This window comes from Hibiscus syriacus, unplaced genomic scaffold (genome assembly GCF_006381635.1).
Source record: "Hibiscus syriacus cultivar Baekdansim isolate YM2019G1 unplaced genomic scaffold, ASM638163v2 tig00116997_pilon, whole genome shotgun sequence".
Classification (NCBI taxonomy): domain Eukaryota; kingdom Viridiplantae; phylum Streptophyta; class Magnoliopsida; order Malvales; family Malvaceae; genus Hibiscus; species Hibiscus syriacus.
Window position 1 is genome coordinate 2,238,784 of NW_024063513.1, and position 23,427 is coordinate 2,262,210.

Consider the following 23,427-nt stretch of genomic DNA (forward strand, 5'->3'; position numbering starts at 1 on the left):
AATTCAAACAGTTGCGTATGTAGGTATCACTCTAAATTATTAAAAATAACACAACTTTTGTAACGTATATGAGATTATCTTTTGAATCATTATTCAATAACACATTTTTTGTGAGAAGATTTGGGATTTCTCATTTTTGTTGTATGGAGGTAAAATTTGTATTAAATTTAAAATAAAATTTGAGTTTCTATGCACAATTAACGCATTAATCAAACATAATCCGTAATTAAGTTCGGATGCAAAAGTAGTACTTGAAGGGCCTTCCTTCTAAAACTCGAATCCATTAATGGCCCATTTATATTGGGTCAACTAGTGTTGCAGAGACCCCAAGTTTCAATTCATCATCCCCAGATTGAGAAAAGTTGAAGCCCTAAGATTAATTCTGATAAAAGCAGTACTCAACATAAAGTGATTTCCCTTCCCTAATCCTAAACCCTCGTTTTCGTTTCCTGCTATTTCCCTCTTTCAAAATACATACTGAAAATATTTCCCTACTTGCGGCCATAAGAGAGAAAATAAGTAATTCAAATAATCTTAATTCCAATCTTGGCTCCTTAAATGGCGAAGCGGGAGCTCTCCAGTACTTTGAGGGGCTTGAAGGTAACCTAAAAGCACGAAACTCTTTTCTTTTTCAGTAGTTTTGTTCCTTGATCTTTTTGGGTTTTTCTTTAATGTATCTGGTTTTATACTATTACTGTTTTTGCTGATTTTCTATTGAATTTGCAAAAGAGAAAAAGCTTTTTATTTATAGATTCTGTCTTCTCTTATGGAGTTATTTGAAATTTGAACTTGGCTTTGTTTAATTCATCTGGATTTCGTTTCTGTTGTTTTTTTTTCAAGGTGGAAAAAATGTTATCTTTTAACTTGTTTGGGTTTTTTTTCTCTCTTCCATTTCATGCAATAATAGTTCATGCAAAGGGCAGCTCAGAGATAGGAGAAAGTGGTAAAGGAAGAAGAGGTTAAACCTGAAGGAATTAGTAGTATTACTAGAAAATGGTACTAAAAACCCTTTGTTTATAAATTATCTGAAATCTCTATTATCATACATTATTCGTTCCTCAGAAATTGTTTAGATTTAGTTATGATAAGATATAAGCCTTTGGCATTATTATACTTCAATATGATTGCATATAGCTTATACTTTGAAGTTAGAATGTTCCATGAACTTATACTTAAAGGCAAGAGAGAGAATGGACGGTTGATATATGTATATTTTTCGTGGTAGTTGAAGATTCTTTCAATGCTGATAGTCAGAGTTGATACTTGAACTTGTACTACTTGCAGGATCTGCTTGCTTGACTGTTCCTATTTTCAACTTGTTTTAACGTTTTTTGCAAATATTCAGTGTGGTCATTATGGAAGGAGATCCTAGTCCAGGAGCAACTGTTGGGCGGATGTCATTTCGAAGTTTCAATCCCTCTATTGATGCGCGTATAAAGGTCAAGTGACCTAAGAATTGTCTGATGATGTCTTTTCACTTAATGTGGTTCTCTTGTTGCTCTTGTCCTCATCTGAATGCCTTGTCTGGTAGAAACTGAATGAACCGTCATCAAATGATTGTAGACCAGATGCCAGTGGTGGATGAGCTTCATCAAGGTACGGCTTTCCTTTTTTCCCTTTTCAGGGTTGGTGTTAATGTTCCAGTATTTCCTTAAAAAAATTTATAATTATTATGTTGTTTGTGTCATATTTGTAAGCCTTAAATGCAAGATGCTAATCCAAATGATTAATTCTTAAACGAAAATCCTAATTAAAAATATTAGCAAGGGGCTTGCAATGGAAGAAATACGGACATGTTGAGATGGAAATGCTAGTCACATGTAGGTGTAGTTCACGTCAGGGACATGTTTGCACATGTTGCGTAGTTTATCTGACCTTTTGTCCTTGAATCGTGACAGTGAAAATGGATCTGCATCTGAAGCAACCGACTGCTCAAAAGTTGGCACTGATAAACACACAGGTAATGGAGACCTTAAGAGAAAACAGCCTGACATGGTTTCTAAATCAGCTTATCCGAATAAATCACCAAAAAAATGGTAATGCTGTTCACTCGTCACCAAGCAGCAGCTAAGCCGTCTGCACAAAGCAGTCAAAGCATGAGAAGCTCACTGGAATGTTCTCAGGCACCAAAGCCTAATCGGTGATCCGATTTTTGAAATTGTTTTCGACAGAGCAGTGCTTTAATATTTGTTTTCATGCACCCTAAGTCTGTAACTTTGTTGTCATATTATTAAAGACCAGCTTATTAACTTTCAGATTTGTTCGTTTTAGCAGTTAATATTTGACGAACTTCACCAATTTGAATGGTGACTCAACTGAATCTAATAAGCTTTTGAAGAAAGTAATGGTTATATGACAATCTCGAGATTTGTTTATTTATTGCTAAACTTGCATCTTTTTAACTAATCATCACTAGCAGATTTCCAACAAGAAAGGGCATAAATAACTCTCCCCTTCCATCCCTGAAGCATCCAATGGTCATCCAAATCTAAACCAAATTCACTATGATAATTACATTGGACCAAATGACTCACTTTCTTCACCAGCTCCTGATCCAAAGGAACCTGCTTGAACCCTGCCCTAACGGTCCTCGCCTGCCATTGCTTGTACGTTTCTGGTCTTTCAACCCTCTCACTGCCCTCGCATGCAATGACATTCATAACGTCCCTTCCAAGCACTTCCTTCTCAAACATCATCCTTCCTGGATCTTGTTGAGAAACATTAGCTTCAAATATATCGAACTTAGCAGAGAAATGGAAGAGCGCTTCTCGGAATCTCGTGACAAAGAATGGAGCGTTATATGTCCCGCTTTCAATTCTATGGATGAATAACTCCGGGTTAATGCTTCTGATCAGCTTCAGAACAGTGTCCCTTGCACTGGTCGAAGCCATTGTGTCATCCGGGAGGTTCTTTAGCCGATACATGCAGTTAACAACAACCACTTCGCCTTTGTTAATCTTTAGTTGTTTGAGCTGGATGGTTTCCCATTTCTTTGCTATCACGATGTACTCAAATGGAACATTGAATCTCTCACAAAACCTTTTCAAGCGATGCCCCGTCTCTTCGACTCTTTCTGCAGGTCGAAGACCTGGTTGGGGAAACTCAATTCCAGTAATACGAAGCTTGGGAGGACCACCATACTTTGCCGAGAGACACCGTATAAGGCAAGGCCATTGGAACCCATAGCAAATGCCGAAATCAACGATGTGGAGCGTGATTGCCGTTTCTGCAACTTCCATGATCTTTTTATTTGCGTAGAAATTCGACATTTTCTTAAAAGGACAAGCTGAAACATACACGCTGTAAGCTTTCAAGACATCAGCTGCCGAAGTCTTGTTGCTTATCAAATGTAAATAGGATGGTGCACCCAAGCCAGCCAAACGAGTTTTAAGTGCATCAGCAAAGTAATATGCCAATCTTTGGGTTCCGTCTCCGGTATCAGAAGAGTGTTGACTTATCTGTTTCAGCAGCACATTGGCAGTTCGTATGTCATTGATGGCTACAGATTGTGCACACTGAGTTAGGAGACTCCACAAATCCACTACTTCACTCTTCTTCCTGCTGTTCTTCCTGCGTGACACTCTTGCACCATTGTTAAGCCCGTGAAGAAAAAACTTTGGGTAGTCCTCACTTTCTCCTTTGCAAAGCAGTACCTCGTCGAACATCTCCAACTGTTCTGAATCTTCGAGTGAAATCGCAGATTGCTTGCTGCTCCTACCTTCTTCTAAATAGTCACCATCTTTGCGCTGATAATTTTTCCTTCTCTTCGACCTTAATGGTGATAGGCTGGTTTGTGGGGCCAATTCACCCCCGAGAGAGGACTCCCTAAATGACTCAGTCGTGGTGTCTCTCCATGTAACTGAGTCGGTACCAGTAATATGGCTGTTAATGCTAATAATACGTGTGGTTTGAGTAGGATTATCGTCTGGGAATAGAGAGGTTGGTTGGACTGGAAGTGGATATTGGTAGCCGAGGAGTTCATGGAAGGATTTCTCAGCAGCTTGGAGAGCTAAACAATCCTGCAACATGCAGGACTTTTCTTGCACATCTTCTTCCATTAGCATCTCGTTTATGTATTTAAGCATTTCATTGGCGAAAGGGTCATTATCAAGCCGATGTCCTTGGAAACTCGTGCCTGGTGATGAAGCTGAACCATCATGATTTGTAAGCATTGGCATTGAGCCATGATCAAATTCGAAATCGAGTAAATCTTGGAAAAGGCCATCCGTATAAAGTTGGAAACTCATCTTGAAGGTAAAATTTTGAAGAGAAAATGAAGGTTGGTTCAAGAAGGGAAATATATCAAATGAAGGAACCAAAACCGACAAGAATAGTCAATGGGCAGCCTAGTAAAGAAGCTATATAATGTCCTTGTCTGAAGTAATTGAACTGAAAATTCTCTCCACTTATAATGCTCAAGCTGATAAGCTTTTATGAGTGAACATTCGAGGAAACTACCATTACGGTAGAATAGCCGCCACCTCGTCCCCACCGTTTTGAGACAGATTATGTGTGTCATCAATGAGGAAATTGACTTCGTTGAAGACAGGCTCATTTGATCCAGCAACTAATGTTGTGTTTTATTATATTTGTATATACTTTTCTAGTTAATTAATTAAATTTATAATATAACTTATTAAATTCGCACATGACATAAAATCTTGTCCATGTATAAGGATATTTTTGTCTGAAAATCGTTATTCAGTCCCGTTACCTATTTAAGAGCGGGGTAACTGAGAAAGAACGCCTATAGATTCACTGTCCAGTGGGACAGTGATTCTTTGGTGCTTAAATAGGCTAGTTGTATTCTATTTATGCTTGAATTTGATAAGTTGATGAGCAAATGACTGACTGGTGATCCACTTGTACATCTGGAATGAAAATATTCGGTGGATGAGCACAGTAATTTTTTCAGATTAATCTGAGTTCAATCAAAGTTGAAAAAGTGGAAAAATAATATTTCAAATCTCGATTCAATGAATCTTACCCACTTGATTTATGCTTTATTTGAATGCGGCATTGAAATTAGAAAGGGTGTCACATCTCATCCCATTAGAGACTGAAAGCACCATCGAATCTTTATGGGTGAAAAAGAAAAAGAAACTCTTTCCAAAGTTCAAACAAAGCATTTAGTATATAATTTATAAAACCAACAACAAAACAACTTTGCATTGGACAGTAGCTTGATGCTGATAAGGAAATGATTTAAAGTTTTTCTTTATAGCCTCCAAGCAAGGACAAAATAGCTCATATCACAGATCTGGGATGGGTCATAACTCGAGAACAAATCTTGAAAACCCAAGTTTTAGATTTTTCATGACTACACGAACCAGCTAGATTGAACTTTTTGCAGTATTTTACTTTTATGTCATAGATTTCATTGGCAGTACAGAAACGTTAATCTATCCATTTAGCTATTTATATATATAATAGTGAAATAGAAGAAATAAAGCAGATTAGTCCTGGACAGGTTTCCAGCAAGAAAGTGCATGGATTACTCTCCCTTTCCATCCTTGAAGCATCCATCGTCCATCCACTTCCAAATCAAAATCCTTATGGTAGTCTGATTTCAACACCGTTCTTGCTCTTTTCAATATCTTCTGCTCTAATGGAAGCTGTCTGAAACCAGCTTTCTTGTTCCTCAGCTGCCACTGCTTGTATGTTTCTGGTCTATCGATTCTCTCCGTCCCTTCCAAACATTTCTCTTTCATTTAGCAATCTATCCGGATCTTCTCTGGCTACATTGGCTTCCAGGATGTCGAACATTGATGAGAAGTGGTAGAACGCCTCTTTAAATCGATTGTTAAAGAATGTGACATCGTAATTACCATTAACAACTCCGTGGATGAAAAGGTCCGGATTGATTTTCTTTATCAACTTCAACACCATGTTCCTTGGACTGTTTAACATGACTGAATCATCAGGGAGATTCCTCAGCCTGTACATTCAGTTAACAACGATCAACTCATCTCTCTCGATCTTTAGCTCCTCGACTTGGATGGTTTCCCATCTTTTTGCTATGGCATTGAACTCGAACGGGACATTAACATTCTCTCACAACATCTTAAACGACGGCCCGTCACTTTGATTATTTCCGCAGCACGGAAACTGGTCCTTGTTGAGAGGCGCTGGATAAGGCAAGGCCACTGAAAACCATAGCCAATGCCGAAATCAATAACATGGATTGTCGTTGCCTTCTCTGCTAGCTTTGCAATGTTTCGAGTGGAAAACAAATTCGATACCCTTATGAAAGGGCAAATTGAAACATAAAATGTGTGCTTTCAACAGCCAATGTGGCATTGGTTGAAATGTGGGTAAATAGAGGTGCCCTGATGCCATTCAAGCGTATTTCGAGACCCTTGGCAAAGTAATAATCCAACCTCTCGGTTCCATCACCGTAAGGAGAAGAGTAGTGCCTGATCTTACTGAGTAGCTCGGTTGCACTTCTTTGGTCATAAACGGCACTAACAGGATTCTGAATCGGGGCTCTGATTTGGCTCCATTAACAGGATTCTGAACCATGTTGGAATGAAGATGCCGACTCAGGGCTCTGATTTTACTACAAAAGCAATAATTGTGTGAAGCTTCTTTGAAAGTCCAAGATAACGCCAGACCCAACAGCCGCCAGGTAATAACAAGCTGAACATTCAACGGAGGTATTAAAGTACAAAAGGAAGGCTATTTAATTGACTTTGAGGATCGCCTAATTTCATTGTCTTGAATCAGATATCGAGCACTCACTTCATTATTAATTATTATATACAACAATGGTAATTGCCAGGTTAACTGAACTTGAAAAAGCAAATGACCGCCCGGTTTGAATTCTTTGGTTCAACAATCTGTTGGATATATTATTCATATGATTAGCTTATATAAAATAGGTTTTATATCTCAAATATCTTATTAATTCAACTTCCACTACACTGATTTTAATTGCTTATAATGAGATTTTGATATATTTTAATGTGCTGACGGGGACATAATCTTAGCAAATAAAGATGTACATACAATCCGATTAACGACTTCAGACTACATGGGAAAAAGTGATTTTTGAGTAATTGATGTCTCAGTCATGGTAATTTTTATATTCGTTTTCAACTGTAATGATGTGGATACCATACCACTTTCCTTAAAGATTACAGCTTTATTATGTATGGGTCTATAGCCACGAAGCGATAGGGGAAGAAATGTCCGAATAATAAAAAGAGGAAAATGGTGACAGCAAAATTATTGCGTTTGACGAAGTTGTGGGGGATGGATATCATTCAATCCGGATTAATACTGATCCACGCTTTGCAAATGGAGTTTACAGTTGTTTAGGGAGCATCTCTTTTATGGCTATCGATCAATCGTCAACTGTAATTATTCACAACAATATCGCTTTAAAATGATTTTTCATAAAATTTATCCAAATTTTTAATATTTTAATATTTCAATTTCTTTTGACGACCATTCGATGAAATTAAATTTGAAATATATTGTTCATCTATTTATTCTAAGTTCTTGACGATGAAATTAAACTTTTACATGAAAATTACAAAGAAAATTTATCTATCTCTTCTAAGTTCTTGACGATGTTGCGTATTGGTCGAATGATAATGTTGCGGGGGTTGTCGAGTATGCCGGGGTCATAGGCCTTGATCGTCGTCTTGCCGAGGAGGTGTACCCAACACACTCTACGATCTACCTTCGAAATACGGTGATGGATTTATGATATATGACGCCATCATCGATGTTATTGGCTGTTACTTTGTTGACAATATAGAATATGGTCCCGGATACCCGCAACCGCATGTTCTGTCGAAGATGCTTCAGTGTACTGAGGTGCATCCCATGAACCTCCAACCCAATTCGGTTGAGTCTTGGCTGGAGTATGAAATGGAGGAAAGAAATTGAAACTTGCCTGGCATGAATAATAGTACTCTTCAGCCGCAGATGCTAAAGCGGAAGACGATGACGATGATGTTTTCTTCTTGGACATAGACTTGGTGAATTTAGTCTGATGATGTTTCCATTCTGCCATCTCTTCTGGTGTCGTGAGATGTGGTTTGCCATTTTCTTTGTAAAGCAGGAGATAGGGAGAATGGTCGAAATATAAGTCCAGCGGTCTAATGTCCTGACGATAGGGGAGCGATAGTTCACAATGATTCCATAGGTCGATGTAGCAAGTGTATCACACCAATCAATTTTTATTATGTTTCCCACACGTATCGATTGTATGAAGCGCTTCCATATCAACCTCCATTTGCCTAAGAATTGGCTGGTGCGCCGCAAACTGGCGCATCACTCTATTAGTCGTGTGCCACTCAACAATCGCTTGGTGCAATAACAACGTCACGACACACCAGTGGGAGCCCAAAAAAATCACCCCGATAATACATGGTTGATCTCATCTTCGACATACGGAAGCCAAGAGAACTGTAAATATTAAATATCAAAGTTAGTATATATAATGTAACACCCTAATCCGATCCGACCCAGAACCCGATGGACTATGATGTTACCCGGAACCACGTAAGTAGCTAATCATTTTTTTTAAACATTTTACCAAAAAAGTAGCAATAATATCCAAATACCATACGATACCAAAATATACACATTTAAAATACGGGGGAGCTCCCGACAAATGTCTCCAAAATATATTAGTAAAACAAATACAGAGTTTACGACTCAAATACAAATAAAGGTCAATACCAATACATGCCCACTAAATACTCGAGACGTACTCTGAAAGTAGTCAAGTTTGGAAAACTCTGAATCGGCAACGTGTTCCTTGAACCGACACCTAAGGACCTGCGCACGAAAACACATTTCATACCCTGAGCTCACAAGCTTAGTGCCACATAAATAACCCTACTATACAACGTGCATCCAACATATAAGCATGATACATTATGGTCATGAACAATTGCAAACACTCAAGCAAACAAGTAAGTATCATGGTGTAGTTCGGGGTCACTTAGCATCACGAAACTCACACCCTTCTTTACTTACAACAACACTTAAGGAAGACATGTGTCATATAGCATCAGTGTCTCCTTGACTTCGGGTCAAGTCCGGGTCACGAAGCATTAGTACTTTACCCGACTAGTATACTCTTCTAGAGTACTCAGAATGTGTTTGGGGTCATGTAGTATCGAAATAATGTCAAACTAGCAATTAGAGTGCCTAAGCACTAACTTGGAATTATTCGAATAATCCTTACACATTGATACTAACGTCATTAAGTAACTCGAGTGTCCTCATCGTTTTCTCGAGCATCAAACAAATGCATAAGTCTTATGGAATTCTACCTCATTAAGATCTTATGTTATCACACATTTGGTAATGGTTTTTCTCCTGTAATCTTATACAAAGGTAACACTTAGCTTTCTTTGGGTCCCTCAAGTCAGTTTCCATAAATTTTAGTCCCATCTGTCCCAAATCTGACAGTTGGTATTGATAATGATCCTCCAGTATCGATACCCATGACCCGGTCTCGGTACCTTACGCGAGTCTCAAAACCAAAAATGGTTACTGGAATATGGGCCTCGATACCAAGCTAGTCGGTCTCGAGACCGTGGCCCTGGTATCAATATCCCTGACTTGGTATCAATACCACTACTCAGAAATCATGGGTTTTTTCCCAGATAAATAACAGTCTCGATACCGACCTTCTAGTATCGAGACTGAACCTGTAGAACACATTGTTTTATCACGAAAAAACCTAACTTTCTATTCCAAAACCCCTAAAAGGGTCATTAATTGATGTTTAATGCTTATCCAAACTACAACGGGCATATGAGGGACTATTATTCTACATAAGAACACAACAAAAACTCATTTTCATGCTTTGAAACCCACCCAAGTGCACACAAGGCTCTTATACATAACATGCATCAAAGCTTCACATTTTGAATTACAACAGTAGAGAAAGGTTAGAAATGTGTTACTTCACTCCTAATAGTTGTAAAAACAACCCTAAAAATACCCAAACACTTCATTCTCCTTGCCTTTGCCCTTGGAGCTTTCACATTCTTCTCTCACTAGAACACAACAAGGAAGTAAGTTATAAACTCATTTAAAGATCTAAGAAGTTTGAAAATAAGGTCTTTAAGCTTTCAAAATGGATTCAAAGTCCAAAGGGGTTCTAGAACTCAAAACCCTACTTAACTCTCATTTCAATGGCCAAACTACCAAGTTGAGAGCTTGAATTAAAGCTCTTCGAGAGGTGATTTCAACCCTTACCTTCACAAATTTGAAGTGGAATTGTTAAACAACAAGTTTCCATCTTTAATTTCTTAATAACCAAAGAAGATACAAAAAGAGAGGAAGAACAAGAAAAAAGGATGGTGAAGAAAAAAGAGATATTTGCCCATGTAATCTCATGGTAATTAAAGGTTTTCAACCTTTAAAACTATTTAGGGGAAAATTTCACTCCTAGTACTCCACAATTGATGTACACTTTAAAAATACCCTTTTAAGCCTTATTGGGCTCAAGCCCACACCAAAACAACTATGCATTAACCCAAAACTCATAAATAGTTCCCTTAGCCTAGTTAAACGCTTTTGGGTTTTACCAAAGCTACTAACCCAAAAATTGAGGCATTACATATAAATTTTAAAATATTCAAAAAATAATAATAATTTCGTATGTTATATCGCGAATCGACCGACAATGTCGATCCTCATTCGTGTATCTCGTGTAATGGCACCCTTCAACTTCGTCTCCGTTATTTTATGACACTATCTAAAATATTTAAAAATAAAAAAATTATTATAAACAAATAAAAATAAATAAATTTATGAAATTAAAAAAAATTAAATAAATGAAGTTAAACAATTACCTTCCGGCCAGCGGAAACTCGACTGGGGAATCTGTAATTGGCGTAAAAAATGGGAAGCGATACCAAGCTCATGACAGTAGCAATATCAGACAGCATGCTACATCGACTTTTCGACTCAGCGTTACAATTGCAACCTTGCAAAGATCTCGATACATAAAGGCTAGAATCGTTAAACCCCAATTGGTATTATGTCACACAACGAAGTTGTAACACCCTATTAGACTCGAATATCCATGGATTACAATGTTACACGAGACTACCGAAATAGTGACCCAAAAATTTTCTTTTAAAACTGCTTGTAAATCTATGAAATTTAGACATCCATAAAGTAATATAAAAATATAATAATAATTTGGGTTTACAAATAATGGAGAGCTCTCAAAATACATTCATAAAATAATACAAAATACTGAATTTCAAAAAAGTTATGAATGAATATATAACAAGGTCCATAACAGTACATGCCCTCTAAAGATGACTCAAGATGTACTCTGAAATGTCTCTGGAAATCTGAATATGCTGCACTGGAATATCTGATGATGATAGCTCCCCACAATCTGCCCCTAAGAACTTGCTCACTGAAACACATTTTGAACACTGAGCTTACGAGCTGAGTGTCTCACTAAAAACTGTATTATACTATATGCATTCACTACATGAAATAGCAAGTGGCGCAGGTCTGAGTATACAACTATTGGAATGCTAATTTATGGTTGGCATCATGGTGCAGCTGAGGGATTCTACATCTCGAAGCTCATGTATTCTTCTAGCACTGCCGAAGCACCATCTAGTACTCTTGGGTGAGTTTCGGAATTCTACATTGGAACGTACACCCACTGACTTACTCTGTCGAGTCTTGGGACATCTTCGTCCATTCGGATGATATAGTGATGTGGCACTAACTTGGATCCACTAACTATCGTATTTATGCTAAAAGGAACTCAGGTGTCCTTATTATTTCTCGAGCGTTATGTTTCTACTATTCTGATATTAATTATTTTTCTCGCTTGAAGTCTTATTTGAGGATATACTGAAGGGTTGGGTACCTCGAGTCTAACTCCCTTAAAAACAACCTTTTTGTCCAAAACAGACTGAAAGTATCGATACTAACCCAAGAGTATCAATACTCCTAAAAAGTTTTGATACTTTATACAAGTACAATTACTTTTAAACATTTTGTTCTACCTAGTTTCGAAACTTTCTGGGAGTTTCGAAACTGTGACCCAAAGTATCAATACTCTTGCCCAGAAACTCACGAGTTTGCCTAAGAAGAAGAACAAGTTTCGACACTATCCCTTTAGTATCAAAACTCAACCTGCAGAGAGCATAAAATATGTGCAAAAACTCCTATTCTACTATCCCAAAGACCTTAGTGAGGTCCCCAAACATTATTAATGTTTTATGAAGATACAAAGGAGCATAAATAGGGCATTAAACATGTTTATAACTCTAAAACATAAATTTACCATATGAATACTTCAAGCTTATGAAACCTACTACATTTTATCTAAATGACTTACATATGATATAGTTGAGTCAAGAGTGAATTACCTTTGATGCTATACTGCTGAAAATGTCAAAGACTCAGTCCAAAGCAGATTTTTTATTCCCCTTAGCTTTGAAGCCTTCTCCAACCTCTTACACTAAACAAAACCAAATGCAAGGGTTACTAACTGTTTCTAGGGATTAAAGAGGGTTTTAAAACACTTCCTAAGGCTAGAAATATCTGAAAAATAGGTTGGAACCATTTAGTTTCTTAAAGCCTTCTAAAACTCGTTTTTACAACCATGGCCAAAACTTGATATTAAGGTCTCAAATGAAAGCTCAAGAGGTGTTGATTTTGGTTCTTACCTTGGTTTGATGAAATAGATTGAAACTAAACCAAAGCCTCCATTTTTTCTCAAGAGAATGATGAAGAAGATGAAGATAACTTGGGAGAATAAGACAAGGGAAGTGAAGAAAAATATAAGATGAAAACTAGATGTGAGATCACCAATCTTAATTGGTTTTCAGCCTTTACTTTGAATAATGGTATATTTGCTTCTTGGTCCTTCTGATTTTAGTTGTAAGATAACAATACCATTTTTATCCACAATTAGGCTTAATATAAGCCCAATTCCACTTATTTTTAGGTCAAGACTTCCTACAAGCTAGAGATTTAATCCAAGGCCCATCTCGGGTTAGCCCAAAATTTATAACCCTGGATTTGGTATGTTACAGAAGTCTTCCAAAATTTGTAGATATTGAGTGTGCACCAGATTACCAGATTTATCCAGTAATAATATCCCTTCGATCACTTGGAGAAGAAATGCTCGGGATGCGAAAACAACCTCCGCCTTGGTAGACTCAGCAGTCACTTCGAATTCAGACTCTACCTACGTTATCATTACCTGATATCCCCTTATGACATCGGATGGTGGTCATTTTCCCAGAACTTGAAAGACCAACGTCGAGGGGTCGTACACGTTCTATCTCACCACGGGGGCTCCATTCATAGGAACACCGAGTTAGTAAGTGATGTCTTCCAAAGTACTCGTCACTTCACTACTCGAGAAATGGAACGTGTGCGTCTCGAGGCGTCAACGTTTAATTAGAGCCTCGATCAATGCCAGAACACCTTGAAGCCACGTAAAAATATAGCCAAAAATAGACCGGATTGATGCAGATATGTCATCATCCGCTGATTCGACTCTCTGGTTGTCATCCCCCGACTATGAATATTTCATTCGTTGTCCGACCCGCATTCGATAGACGAAACATAGACGTTATCCAGGTGCAACATATATTCTCGGTTTACCATTTTTCGAGATTTTCACATAACATATTTTTTTCTATTTTTTTGGATTCAGGGTTTGGTGAAAAATCAAACCCCTATTTATAGCCTTCCCCCCAATAACCATAAACAACTAGTTTTTTGAAATACTCGGCCAAACTCGTCACCTTGAGGTGACGAGTTCCAACTGATCGTTGCTGTCAGCCTGCCTGTTGAACAACGACTAGCCAATGGCTAGTATTTTTTAAATTTGAAGGAACTCGTCACCTTGATGTGATAAGTTCTAATTTTTTTTATTTTCTAAATTTTGTTTTTTTTAAAATATATAAAAAAATTAATGGACTCGTCACATCGGCGCGACAAGTCATTATAACGCCATTAAAACAATGGCTTACGTGGGACTAACTACGCTTAGACCATTAAAAATAATATCCCATAAAACTCGTCACCTAGAGTTCCGTTTGAATTGTAGCAAATACCGTATTTTGCTAAATAAATTTTGGGTAGGTCCAATACCCTAAATATTTTACCCACATGGGGTATTGGGGAAAAAACTTTTAATACTTGAACTAATACTTTGGGCAAAGACCCCATAACTGATTTATCCATATCCTTTTTTTTTCTTTGATGTGGAATGATATGCTTTTATAAATTCATATTAATGATATTTAATCTTGAATAATGTGCGAATTTATTTGTAGAAGTAATCCTTAAATAAAACAAAAGAATATTTATCCTTTAAACATTTCATCTCCTTTTAAGGATGAGGCATTTTCAGAGTCAAAATAAAAGGAAAAAGTTTCGAGAGAAAACCAGCCCATTTTATTTTCAGCCATAAGAGTAGGAATCTTCTTTCAATTTACTCATCTGGTATCTTTATTGTTTTAGCAATTTCAAGCTAAAATAATGCATTAATAGCTCTTCGTGAAAGAGACTGAGGGTGGCATTGCAAGTGCTAATACAAGAATCGATCATTCTATTTATTTGTTTCGATTTGAAAATGAAAGTGGCATATGCATAGGCCACCAAGCTTTTATTTCATCAACCATTTACAAAAAGGACAAGTATCGTCATTGCCAGAGCAGACCATAAAATATTACATAGATTTCTTGCTACTTCTATGTGGATAACTTCTTTATAATCATAATACAGATACAAGAAATCAATAAGAAAACTAACGGACAATGTTTCCCTAAACCCATCATCAACCTAAGATTTTTTCATCAACATCACGTTGGCTACTAGCTATCATAGTAGAATTATGATAGACAAGGCAGCTCTCCGGCAACGGCTGCTGCTGGGACCAGTGGGTGTGTGCATTTAGGACCCTGTTCAAGAGTTCTTGTGGCACTGGCTCTCCCCGCCTTTGCTGCGGGGATATCCTTGCCGTGTGCAGTAGTGTTTTCCACTTATCCTACACGAGCCCAATAAATACCATCACAACCACATGAAAATACTCTCAATCTACCTATCAGGATGTCTACGAAACAACTACTCATGCTGTTTGTTTCCTTTTTCCAACCAAAAGACCACAAGCAGCAGAAAGTTCCAGCAAGCCAATAGCCACATTATAAACATACAATTGCATTAAAATAAACCCAAAAGAAATAAAGTTGCATTAGGTCACTTGGTAAAAGGAATATATATATATATATAGTGAGAAATCATGCAATATAATATTCATAAGATCCCTTGTAGTATAGTTATCTTACAGTTAAAGGTACAAAGTTGATAAAAACTTGTAAAAGCCACAAATCGTGAACCTGTTGTATAAGGACGGGCTATGGTGGTCCGAGCTGTAAACCAGACCTTTTGAGTCTCAAACAAAATATTTAAACAAAGAACCACTGGAAACCAAAAAATGATCCGATATAAGGCATGATAACAAGACATGAATGAGAAGCAGATTCATCAGCACTCAGCAGGTCAAGAGATTAGCCCAAAATATGGACAAAAACAGTTTTGCAGTGGTTTTATGGAAGTCCTTACCTTCAAATCAACATAAGTGCGATGCTTCGCGTTATCAAAAGCTCTTAATTTAACATCACGCCACCTGCATAATAGTAAAGCCATTAAAACCATGACCATATGTCTAACCACATAAATAGGCCCACAGTTTCCAAGTAATATCCAGTAAACTCCTGCAAGTAAAGTAAAGAGCAAGTGGGGAAAAAAACAGCATTTGAAGCATCTTCTGAGTTCTGATTACATACTTTTCTTTGGAGCAAGCATTCACGCAAAATTCTGATTGGGTAGCATGATGAATCAATTGAAAATTAGCAAAGAAGCAAATTTCAAATACTCGGGCAGAGTTCAACTACTATTCATCGTTTCTTTGTTAGGTTCAAACATACCTTCCAGTTCCAAGTTTCTCAACAGCTTGAACCAGGGCTTCAACTTCAGAAATAGAGAAAGGTCGACGAATTCTTCGCTGTGCAACATCAGATTGCTTGGATTTCTTATGAGCTGGACCCACAGCTAATGTCTCTATGCTCATTTCAGGTACCAATGCTTTATATTCAGTTGTGCTTTTGTCAAACATGTCAGTAGGTGAGGATGCACAATCATTATAGCTTTCAATAAAGTTGCCCGAATTAGGCATGCGAAGCTCAGGTGAGGGGTCGCAGGAAACCTGATTAACTAAACCAGGATTTGCTGGATACCTGGCAAAAACAGTATTAAATCATAAACCGAATTAGCCAAATACTCTTATTTGATCTGATGATTAAGAGTATTTGTGAGAGATATGAATAAGAATCTTGAAGAAGACAATATCAGCCACCTCTTCAAGGCTAACACCTCTTGAATGAGAATACTGTTATTAGACAAATAGTCGACCTCCTCTTCAAGGAAGCATTTAGGAGAAAATTAGGATCCTAGAAGATCAAGATTCTGATAGTTTCCAGTAATTGCAACATTATCCTTTTTTCCAAAAAAAAAAAAAAATCACTTAGTTAAAAAAGACTTTTCTTTTCTCTGTGTTTAGCGCTAGAAAACAACAAAATGGGACCATACTTCTTAAACTATCACACACATGTAGATATCTGCTAATCTTCTAAAACTATTTTGATTACCTTGCTAGAAGTAGTGGAGTGTCACGGGGAAGTTTTAAGGGAGAACCTCCAGGGTTAGGCTCCAGACGAAAACCCAGACCATCCATATGATTATCACAAGAAATTCCTGTCTGCAGCAAAGTTTTATTGTCATCCCTAACCTTCTTTCCTTGAAGAAGTACAACAACACACAATCCATCTCCAAGTATCGCTGTCACTGCCTCCATTACAGTCCTCTACAGATCAATTTCACATCATTAGAGGGAATGTAATGACCAAGCAAGCTGGTAGATGAGATCAGACAGTGGAATTACAATTTATGAAAGATATTGCCCAAGCATCCATCACGGGTTGAAGTAAGATGGTGCTCTAAGGAAGAAATACAAATGCTGATAATGATACTAATAGAACAGACTTAATTCTTCAAGGTCCAAATGTACCAAAAAAATCCAAGAAATATCACTAAGCATTCTACCATTAATTTACGGAACAGCAGTCAAATGTTCTACTTCTACCACAATGATCAGAATCATAGATCATTATACCTTCAATGAACCAACAGTTGCGGATTCTGGAATTTCAATAAAGAATTCAGGCACCCTGAAAGATTTGATCCTGAGCTTCACTGAGTAAAGGAAAAGACATCTTGATGTAAGAACCTCTTTCAATGTCGGACAATAGTAAAGTGAAAACTGAAAAGAATTACATATGAACCAGTCCACCAGACGCTCTCATACCGTGGGAATCCCTAGAGTTGAATGATTTGTTTAGGTCTGCTAATGAAGATGATTCTCTGGTGACTGCAAAAGGTTTAGAACCAATAAGCAAAATGCTTAATTGGGAATAAACACCAAGAAACGAAACTAATAGTTAGAGATGAAAAGTACTTCAGTCACCTCCATGCATATTTGAATATGGAATGGAAGCATTTTTGGTAGTGTTCTTCTCAGGAGAATCAGAAATACCCTCACTGCCGGTTCCTACATCCGAATTCGACTCTGAGCTACAGTAAGAAAACTTCCGTTTTTTGAAAGGATAGTTCCTTCCAGCTCTTAAGCGCTTATAACCACTCCTACGGCAGTAACCAAACTTCAAGTTCTTGTCTGAAGAATCAAGATATCCATTTAATTAAAAATTACACACTTGTAAATATCCTACAAATGGTATCATATGATATACCCAAGATTGTGATGATTTTGATTACAAGAAGCCACATACCGTAATTGGAATATGTCACATTCTTCGACCTTGGAGCTACTTTCCAATATTTAGAAGCTAGAATCTTCCTTATTCTTCGGTCTCCAATATGAGGGGTTGACCTAAATGGTTCTCTTAGGGGGCTAGGATGTGTACACTCTAAAGATTTTTCATCATCATCTCTACTAATTACATTTACATCATCCCGTTTTGCGGGAAAAGGAACAAAGGGATTGTGGTCCCCATAAGAACGTGCCTGAATACTAGTTTCTGAAGGGTTTAACATCCAAGACCAGTGCATACTCTAAGGGACACTTATCAGCCACTTCTTCAATGGAAGCCTTATCAATTCTACACAGTTCATCCGTTAACACTTTATTTTCAGACACTGGTTTAATACAATCACCAGATGTCCCACGCACAGAGGGACATGTCTCTACATTACTAGCCAAATCTCCCATTTCATTCTTGATGTTTCCATTCATCAACTCCTGAGCATCAAATCTTTCTAAGCAATTAGAAGTTGCTACAAGGCCAATGTTTCGAAGACTAGGGGATTCATTAGAACTATAGTTTGGGTCACTAGTTTGGGGAACAAGTTCAGAAACAAAGAATTCAGCATTAGCGCTGTCTTGATTGGAAGTTTCTAGCTTCAACGACTGATTTCCATCCACCCTTTCCTTCTTCACGGTATTCGTTTCAACTGCATGCTGATCTTCAGCTCTCCATACATGATTCGGAGCAAGAGCACTTTCTTTATCTAGCAATAACTTTCCAGCTACAGTGGCCAGCAAATCAAATGCACTTATCTGGTTGCCTTCAACTTTCTTTACAAAAGGAACTCTTTTCTAAAGAGGAGTAACAGTAGCGGTTTAAAACGGATCAGAATATTCACAAGTAAATATGAAATACAACACTATCGTACGTAAATGTTTTACCCTGGCTGATCTTCTTGCTCTAGGAATAGCAGGCATCTGATACCCACTGAATCCATATTCCAACCTCTTCTGCAACACCATGTCTCAATAATAGCAGCACATCCAACACATCATATGCAACTCACAGCATTCTTGAATCAATTTCCAAGAGACTGAATGTATAAGAAAATAAAATCAATCAATGTTTCTAGACTAAACTTAGACCCTGATCCGAGATGAATGTAAGAGTTAATCTAAATGACGTATATAATTAAATAAACCAAAAAAACAGTACCATTTTAGAAACAAGTAAATAAACATAATAAAGACGTAGCAAAAATCCATGTCACTTCGAAATGGAAAATCCATACATCAAACTTCAGACGCATATAATCATGAAGTTCTTTTCTTTATTTCTTTTTTCTTTCTTCCAAATTCTCTGTTCAAAAACATAAAAATTTTGCAAATTCAAAAGAGGGCTGCAGAGAAAGTAAAGAGAAATTAACAAATTTAAGTACGAAAGGAAACCCCTTAAACCACAACAAAACCCCGACACAGATAATTAAAAACCATATAACCAACTCAGATGTCAATCCCAGAAATTCTTTATAATTTAGATAAAATTTGCTTTTAAGATCTAAAACCCTGGAGAAATTATCTATCTTCTTCTTGTTTTTTTTTGTGGGGGGGGGGACTGTTAAAAAACAGAATCTTATATCATGTCCCCGACTCTTCCAATAAATTGTCAAAAAATCCAGATCAAATGCCTTATTACCCAAATTCGTCGACAAACAGAAGAATTTGACGTTAAATTTTAAAAGGTAATAAATTTTAAGAATTTTCAGAAGAACACTGAAAACAGAAGAGAAAAAGAACAGGCATTTGATTGGTTAAAAGTTGTGAGCTTAAAATATTATTAAAACTCTGGGGTCATTTAAAAACTTTGTCCTCGAATTACAACAGAAATCGAACTTTCTTTCCCCTTTCTCCCCGTTTCTAGGAGGTAACCAAACGCAAGATACCCGAAAACTATCGGGGGAAGGAAAATAAGGAAAAAAAAATAAAATTCTCACCTCCAAACTATGAGCTCTTCGCTCAAAAAAATGAAATTCGCAACCAAACGTAAGATCGCAGAAAGAGTAAAAAATGAAAATTCTCTTCCCAGACGGGGAAAAAGAAAGAAAAAAGAACAATTCTTATGTTTTTCTACCCCATTTTTCCTCCAGAAGACAAAAGGGAAATCTTCTCTGTGTTTTTCAAACAAAAGCCATTCGGGATTTTCCCTGAAAATGGGCAATTAATTTTTCTCACCAAAAACCAAAAAAAAATAGCTTTCTTTTTCTCACTCTGATCGCCAAAACCCTCTGAAAACCGTCCAATTTTTGCTTAAACCCCAGGCCATATACCATTCACCCCTTGTTACCGGACCTATCGGTAGTCCCTATAAATCTCACCGGTTATAACCGGTAGGAAGGAACCACCTAAAGACCCGGCTCTTCCTTATCGGACGACCCACCAGTGCTTTCGTTCCTATCGAATTTTGACACGTGGAGAAAACGTAAAACCCGCGGCTATGACACAGTAGATAAAACTGGCAGGTGACACAGAGTGATTTATTTATATTTTATACTTGGGATTGAGGCTTTAATAATTGAAGTTCGGTAAGCTATTGACATGTTCACTTAGATTCCTTTTTTTAAAAAAAAAAAGTTAATATGTTATAGTTAATAAATTATTATGCAATTTTTGATAACTTTTGGCTCAACTTACTTCAGAACAAAAATTCTTACATGATCACTTATAACTATATTTACTATGCTAATATTCATAACAGTTTTAAAAAATGAACAGCAATATCTGTAAGTACCGGAAAAAAATGGAAAATATATTTATAGAATATTCCATTTTGCCTTTTTAGATTCTCGCTGGATCGTTAAAAAGAGGAAGACGATGAAGCAGCTAATTATCACGTGGGCAATAGATCTAAACCGTATATTTATATTTTATTTATTTACTTACTCTGCAATGACTTCTTAGCATTTTAATCTATCAATTTAAGTGCAAGCTTTATATCTTAAACTTCTGTATTAAAATTAATAATTTAAAAAATAAAAATATATTAACTTTTAGAATATAAATATAGAACAATATTAACCAATAAAAATGTTATGCGACTTTTTAAAAATAAAACTGTGAACATATTATTCAAAACATAAACACGAGTGCCACGTAGAAGAAAGCACAATGATCCTACGTGGAAAGAGGAAGACAGCCATTGGTCGCTTTTTGGTCCATGTTATCAATGACGGATCTAAATTTTTTCTAAGATTAACACATATATAAACATACGGATACCCGAAGTATCAGCCATCCGGTTTCTCAGGTAGTATATTTATCGGTCCATGACTGGGCACGTTAAATCCGAGTGTCTAATAGTTGGGTATCCGTATTTTCAGGTCACATGTATTTGGTTCATGTATAATTTTTTTTTAAAATTCACATATAAAATATATAAAAATTTAAAAATTCATAATATATAATTCATACTAAAAAATTAGTGAGTTGAAGTTAGCTTTAAGAATATATATATATATATATATATATATATATATATATATAAAGTTTATTTCCAAAAGAAAATATTAAAAGTATTAAAATCGATCGTGATTTTTCTTTTGAATGTCATATTAACAAATTAATAAAAAAATTCAAAACTTAAAAGTATATAATACAAACCCAAGAAAAATTTAGGGATTTAAATTTAATTTTAAGATAAAAATATTAAAGAACATAATATATATATATATATATATATTAATACTATCAAGTCGGGTTGGGTATACGGTTATAAAAAAAATTCAGCCTAGACCTGACCCAACTACCCAGGAAAAATCATGGGTCGGGCACCCTGCCCAGTTAGGTAATTTGTTTTTAGAAAATTATCCAATTTTTTTAAGTTAAGGTCGGCGGGTCGACTGGTCAGGTTAACCAGATCGGGTATTTTTAACAACCGTATATATAAATAACATAAAAATTTGGCTTCATACCAAAATAAGTGCCCAAATGATATCTACATTCTTGAATAGGTGTACAAACTATTTTTTGACCCATTTAAGTGCCCAGGTCGTCAATGATATTAATTTTAATGTTAAGTAACACGTGTCACAATCTAAAGATTTTATAAATTTTATTTAACATTAAAAAGATAAAAGATTTTGTGTTTGCGTTTCGTTTTACACTTGGTTTGCTTTCGTTTAAAATATGGGATATCTCATGACTGATGGATTTGAGTGTGGGAGTGAAGTCTTTGAGCAGTGTTTGGAGATGTGGGATTTTAGAAGAAGAAGGGGTTAATGGAAGTTAACTATTACGTCAAAAAAAACTAACGGGAGGTAACCGCAAGGACCTTAGTGAAAACGAACTAAAAGTTTGATGATTGTATTGCAAGTTTTAAAAGTTGTGTGACCAAATTGCAAGCGTTCTAAAAGTTTGGGGACTATTTATATACTTTACTCTTAATAAAAACGAAAATGACCAAATTTTTTTTTTAAAAATTCAATGAGAAAAGTGGATAAAACATAAACGAAAGTGGTCAATCATATAATTAACCCTGTTTTATTTTAGTCTATTATAGTTTTAGTCCTATTTGTTTTTTAAGGAATTTATATTTTGCCGCTGGACGAAGCAGTGTTTTGAGTCCATTATATTTTTGCTCGCTTGTTTGGAGTTGGCATCTGTTTTTGACGATGGTTGTTTCGGACTCTGGTTCGGCCACAGAAGATGCACGCTTTGCCTTGACTCTGTTCCTGTTGCTTTTGGTTTACTTGCTCAGCTTTGGCTCCTGTTATTGTTTCAGTATCACCTTCTTTTATTCAGTTAATTTTATTTATCTATTTAATTCGCTGTAAATATAATAGAAATCATAGATTTAAATAACGATTTAGTATCATAATAACGACTGTTGTATAACAGCATCGGTGACGTCTGAAATTATTATTGCATGACTGCATACCCACAATGTTCATAATAACACCCATTATCACTGCAATCGCGAGAAATATAACCTAATTGGAAACATGATCTCAATCGTAATACAAATTTTTAGGACTTTTTTTTGTTGTTGAAGAAAAAAATGAATAAATCAAAAGTTTAAGTGTTTGACTAATATTTTGTATAAAAATTAAAATTAAATTATTTTTTTTATTAATATAACAAAGATTAAAATAACATAAATTAAAATTTTAATAATCAAATAAAGATGGAACGAAGATAAAAGCGGCATGCATTGCCATTTAACTTTTGTTTTTACCTGGGACCATTTTATACTAAAATATTAGTAGAAGTTAAAAGGCTGAACATAAGTTTTTGTTGTTTAGTTGGAATGGAGCATATCGAATGACAACTTTATAGAAGAAAACCCGCAGAAATATTGTTTTCGTATAAAGAGACGTGGGTTGAAGAAACTCTGGCATTTCTTGACGTAAATAAAAGCAATGAAAATTTTGCGACTGCTTCACAAATCTTGTTTTGCAGCTTTTGCTGTTCCATTGCACCTTTCACCAATATATAAGCGGAATCCTCATTGAAACATATAAATGTTAAGTTTGTTAAAAATATACATAATTTTTTTTTAAATCCAAGTATTAATTTAGTTAATCACT

At 36.2% G+C, this 23,427-nt stretch overlaps 1 protein-coding gene, 1 long non-coding RNA gene and 2 pseudogenes across 2 annotated transcripts; 1 reads left to right on the forward strand and 3 right to left on the reverse strand.

The window, feature by feature from the left end:
• Nucleotides 1-408: 408 nt before the first annotated feature.
• LOC120194391 lies at nucleotides 409-2,026 on the forward strand. Its single transcript, XR_005522965.1, has 4 exons — nucleotides 409-600; nucleotides 908-996; nucleotides 1,346-1,596; nucleotides 1,899-2,026. It is a non-coding gene; the product is annotated as an uncharacterized LOC120194391 (long non-coding RNA).
• A 376-nt stretch (nucleotides 2,027-2,402) lies between these two features.
• Nucleotides 2,403-4,277, reverse strand: LOC120194284 (scarecrow-like protein 30). The gene has a single exon (XM_039196633.1). It carries the CDS (start codon nucleotides 4,245-4,247, stop codon nucleotides 2,403-2,405), a length of 1,845 nt encoding a protein of 614 aa, XP_039052564.1. The 5' UTR covers nucleotides 4,248-4,277.
• A 1,144-nt stretch (nucleotides 4,278-5,421) lies between these two features.
• LOC120194285 lies at nucleotides 5,422-8,023 on the reverse strand (annotated as a pseudogene).
• Nucleotides 8,024-14,695: 6,672 nt separating this feature from the next.
• Nucleotides 14,696-19,975, reverse strand: LOC120194356 (annotated as a pseudogene).
• Between the last annotated feature and the right edge of the window lie 3,452 nt (nucleotides 19,976-23,427).

What these genes read in the sequence shown, in the direction of transcription:
- LOC120194284 (XM_039196633.1), bottom strand. Translation starts at nt 4,247, where the DNA reads ATGAGTTTCCAACTTTATACGGATGGCCTTTTCCAAGATTTACTCGAT.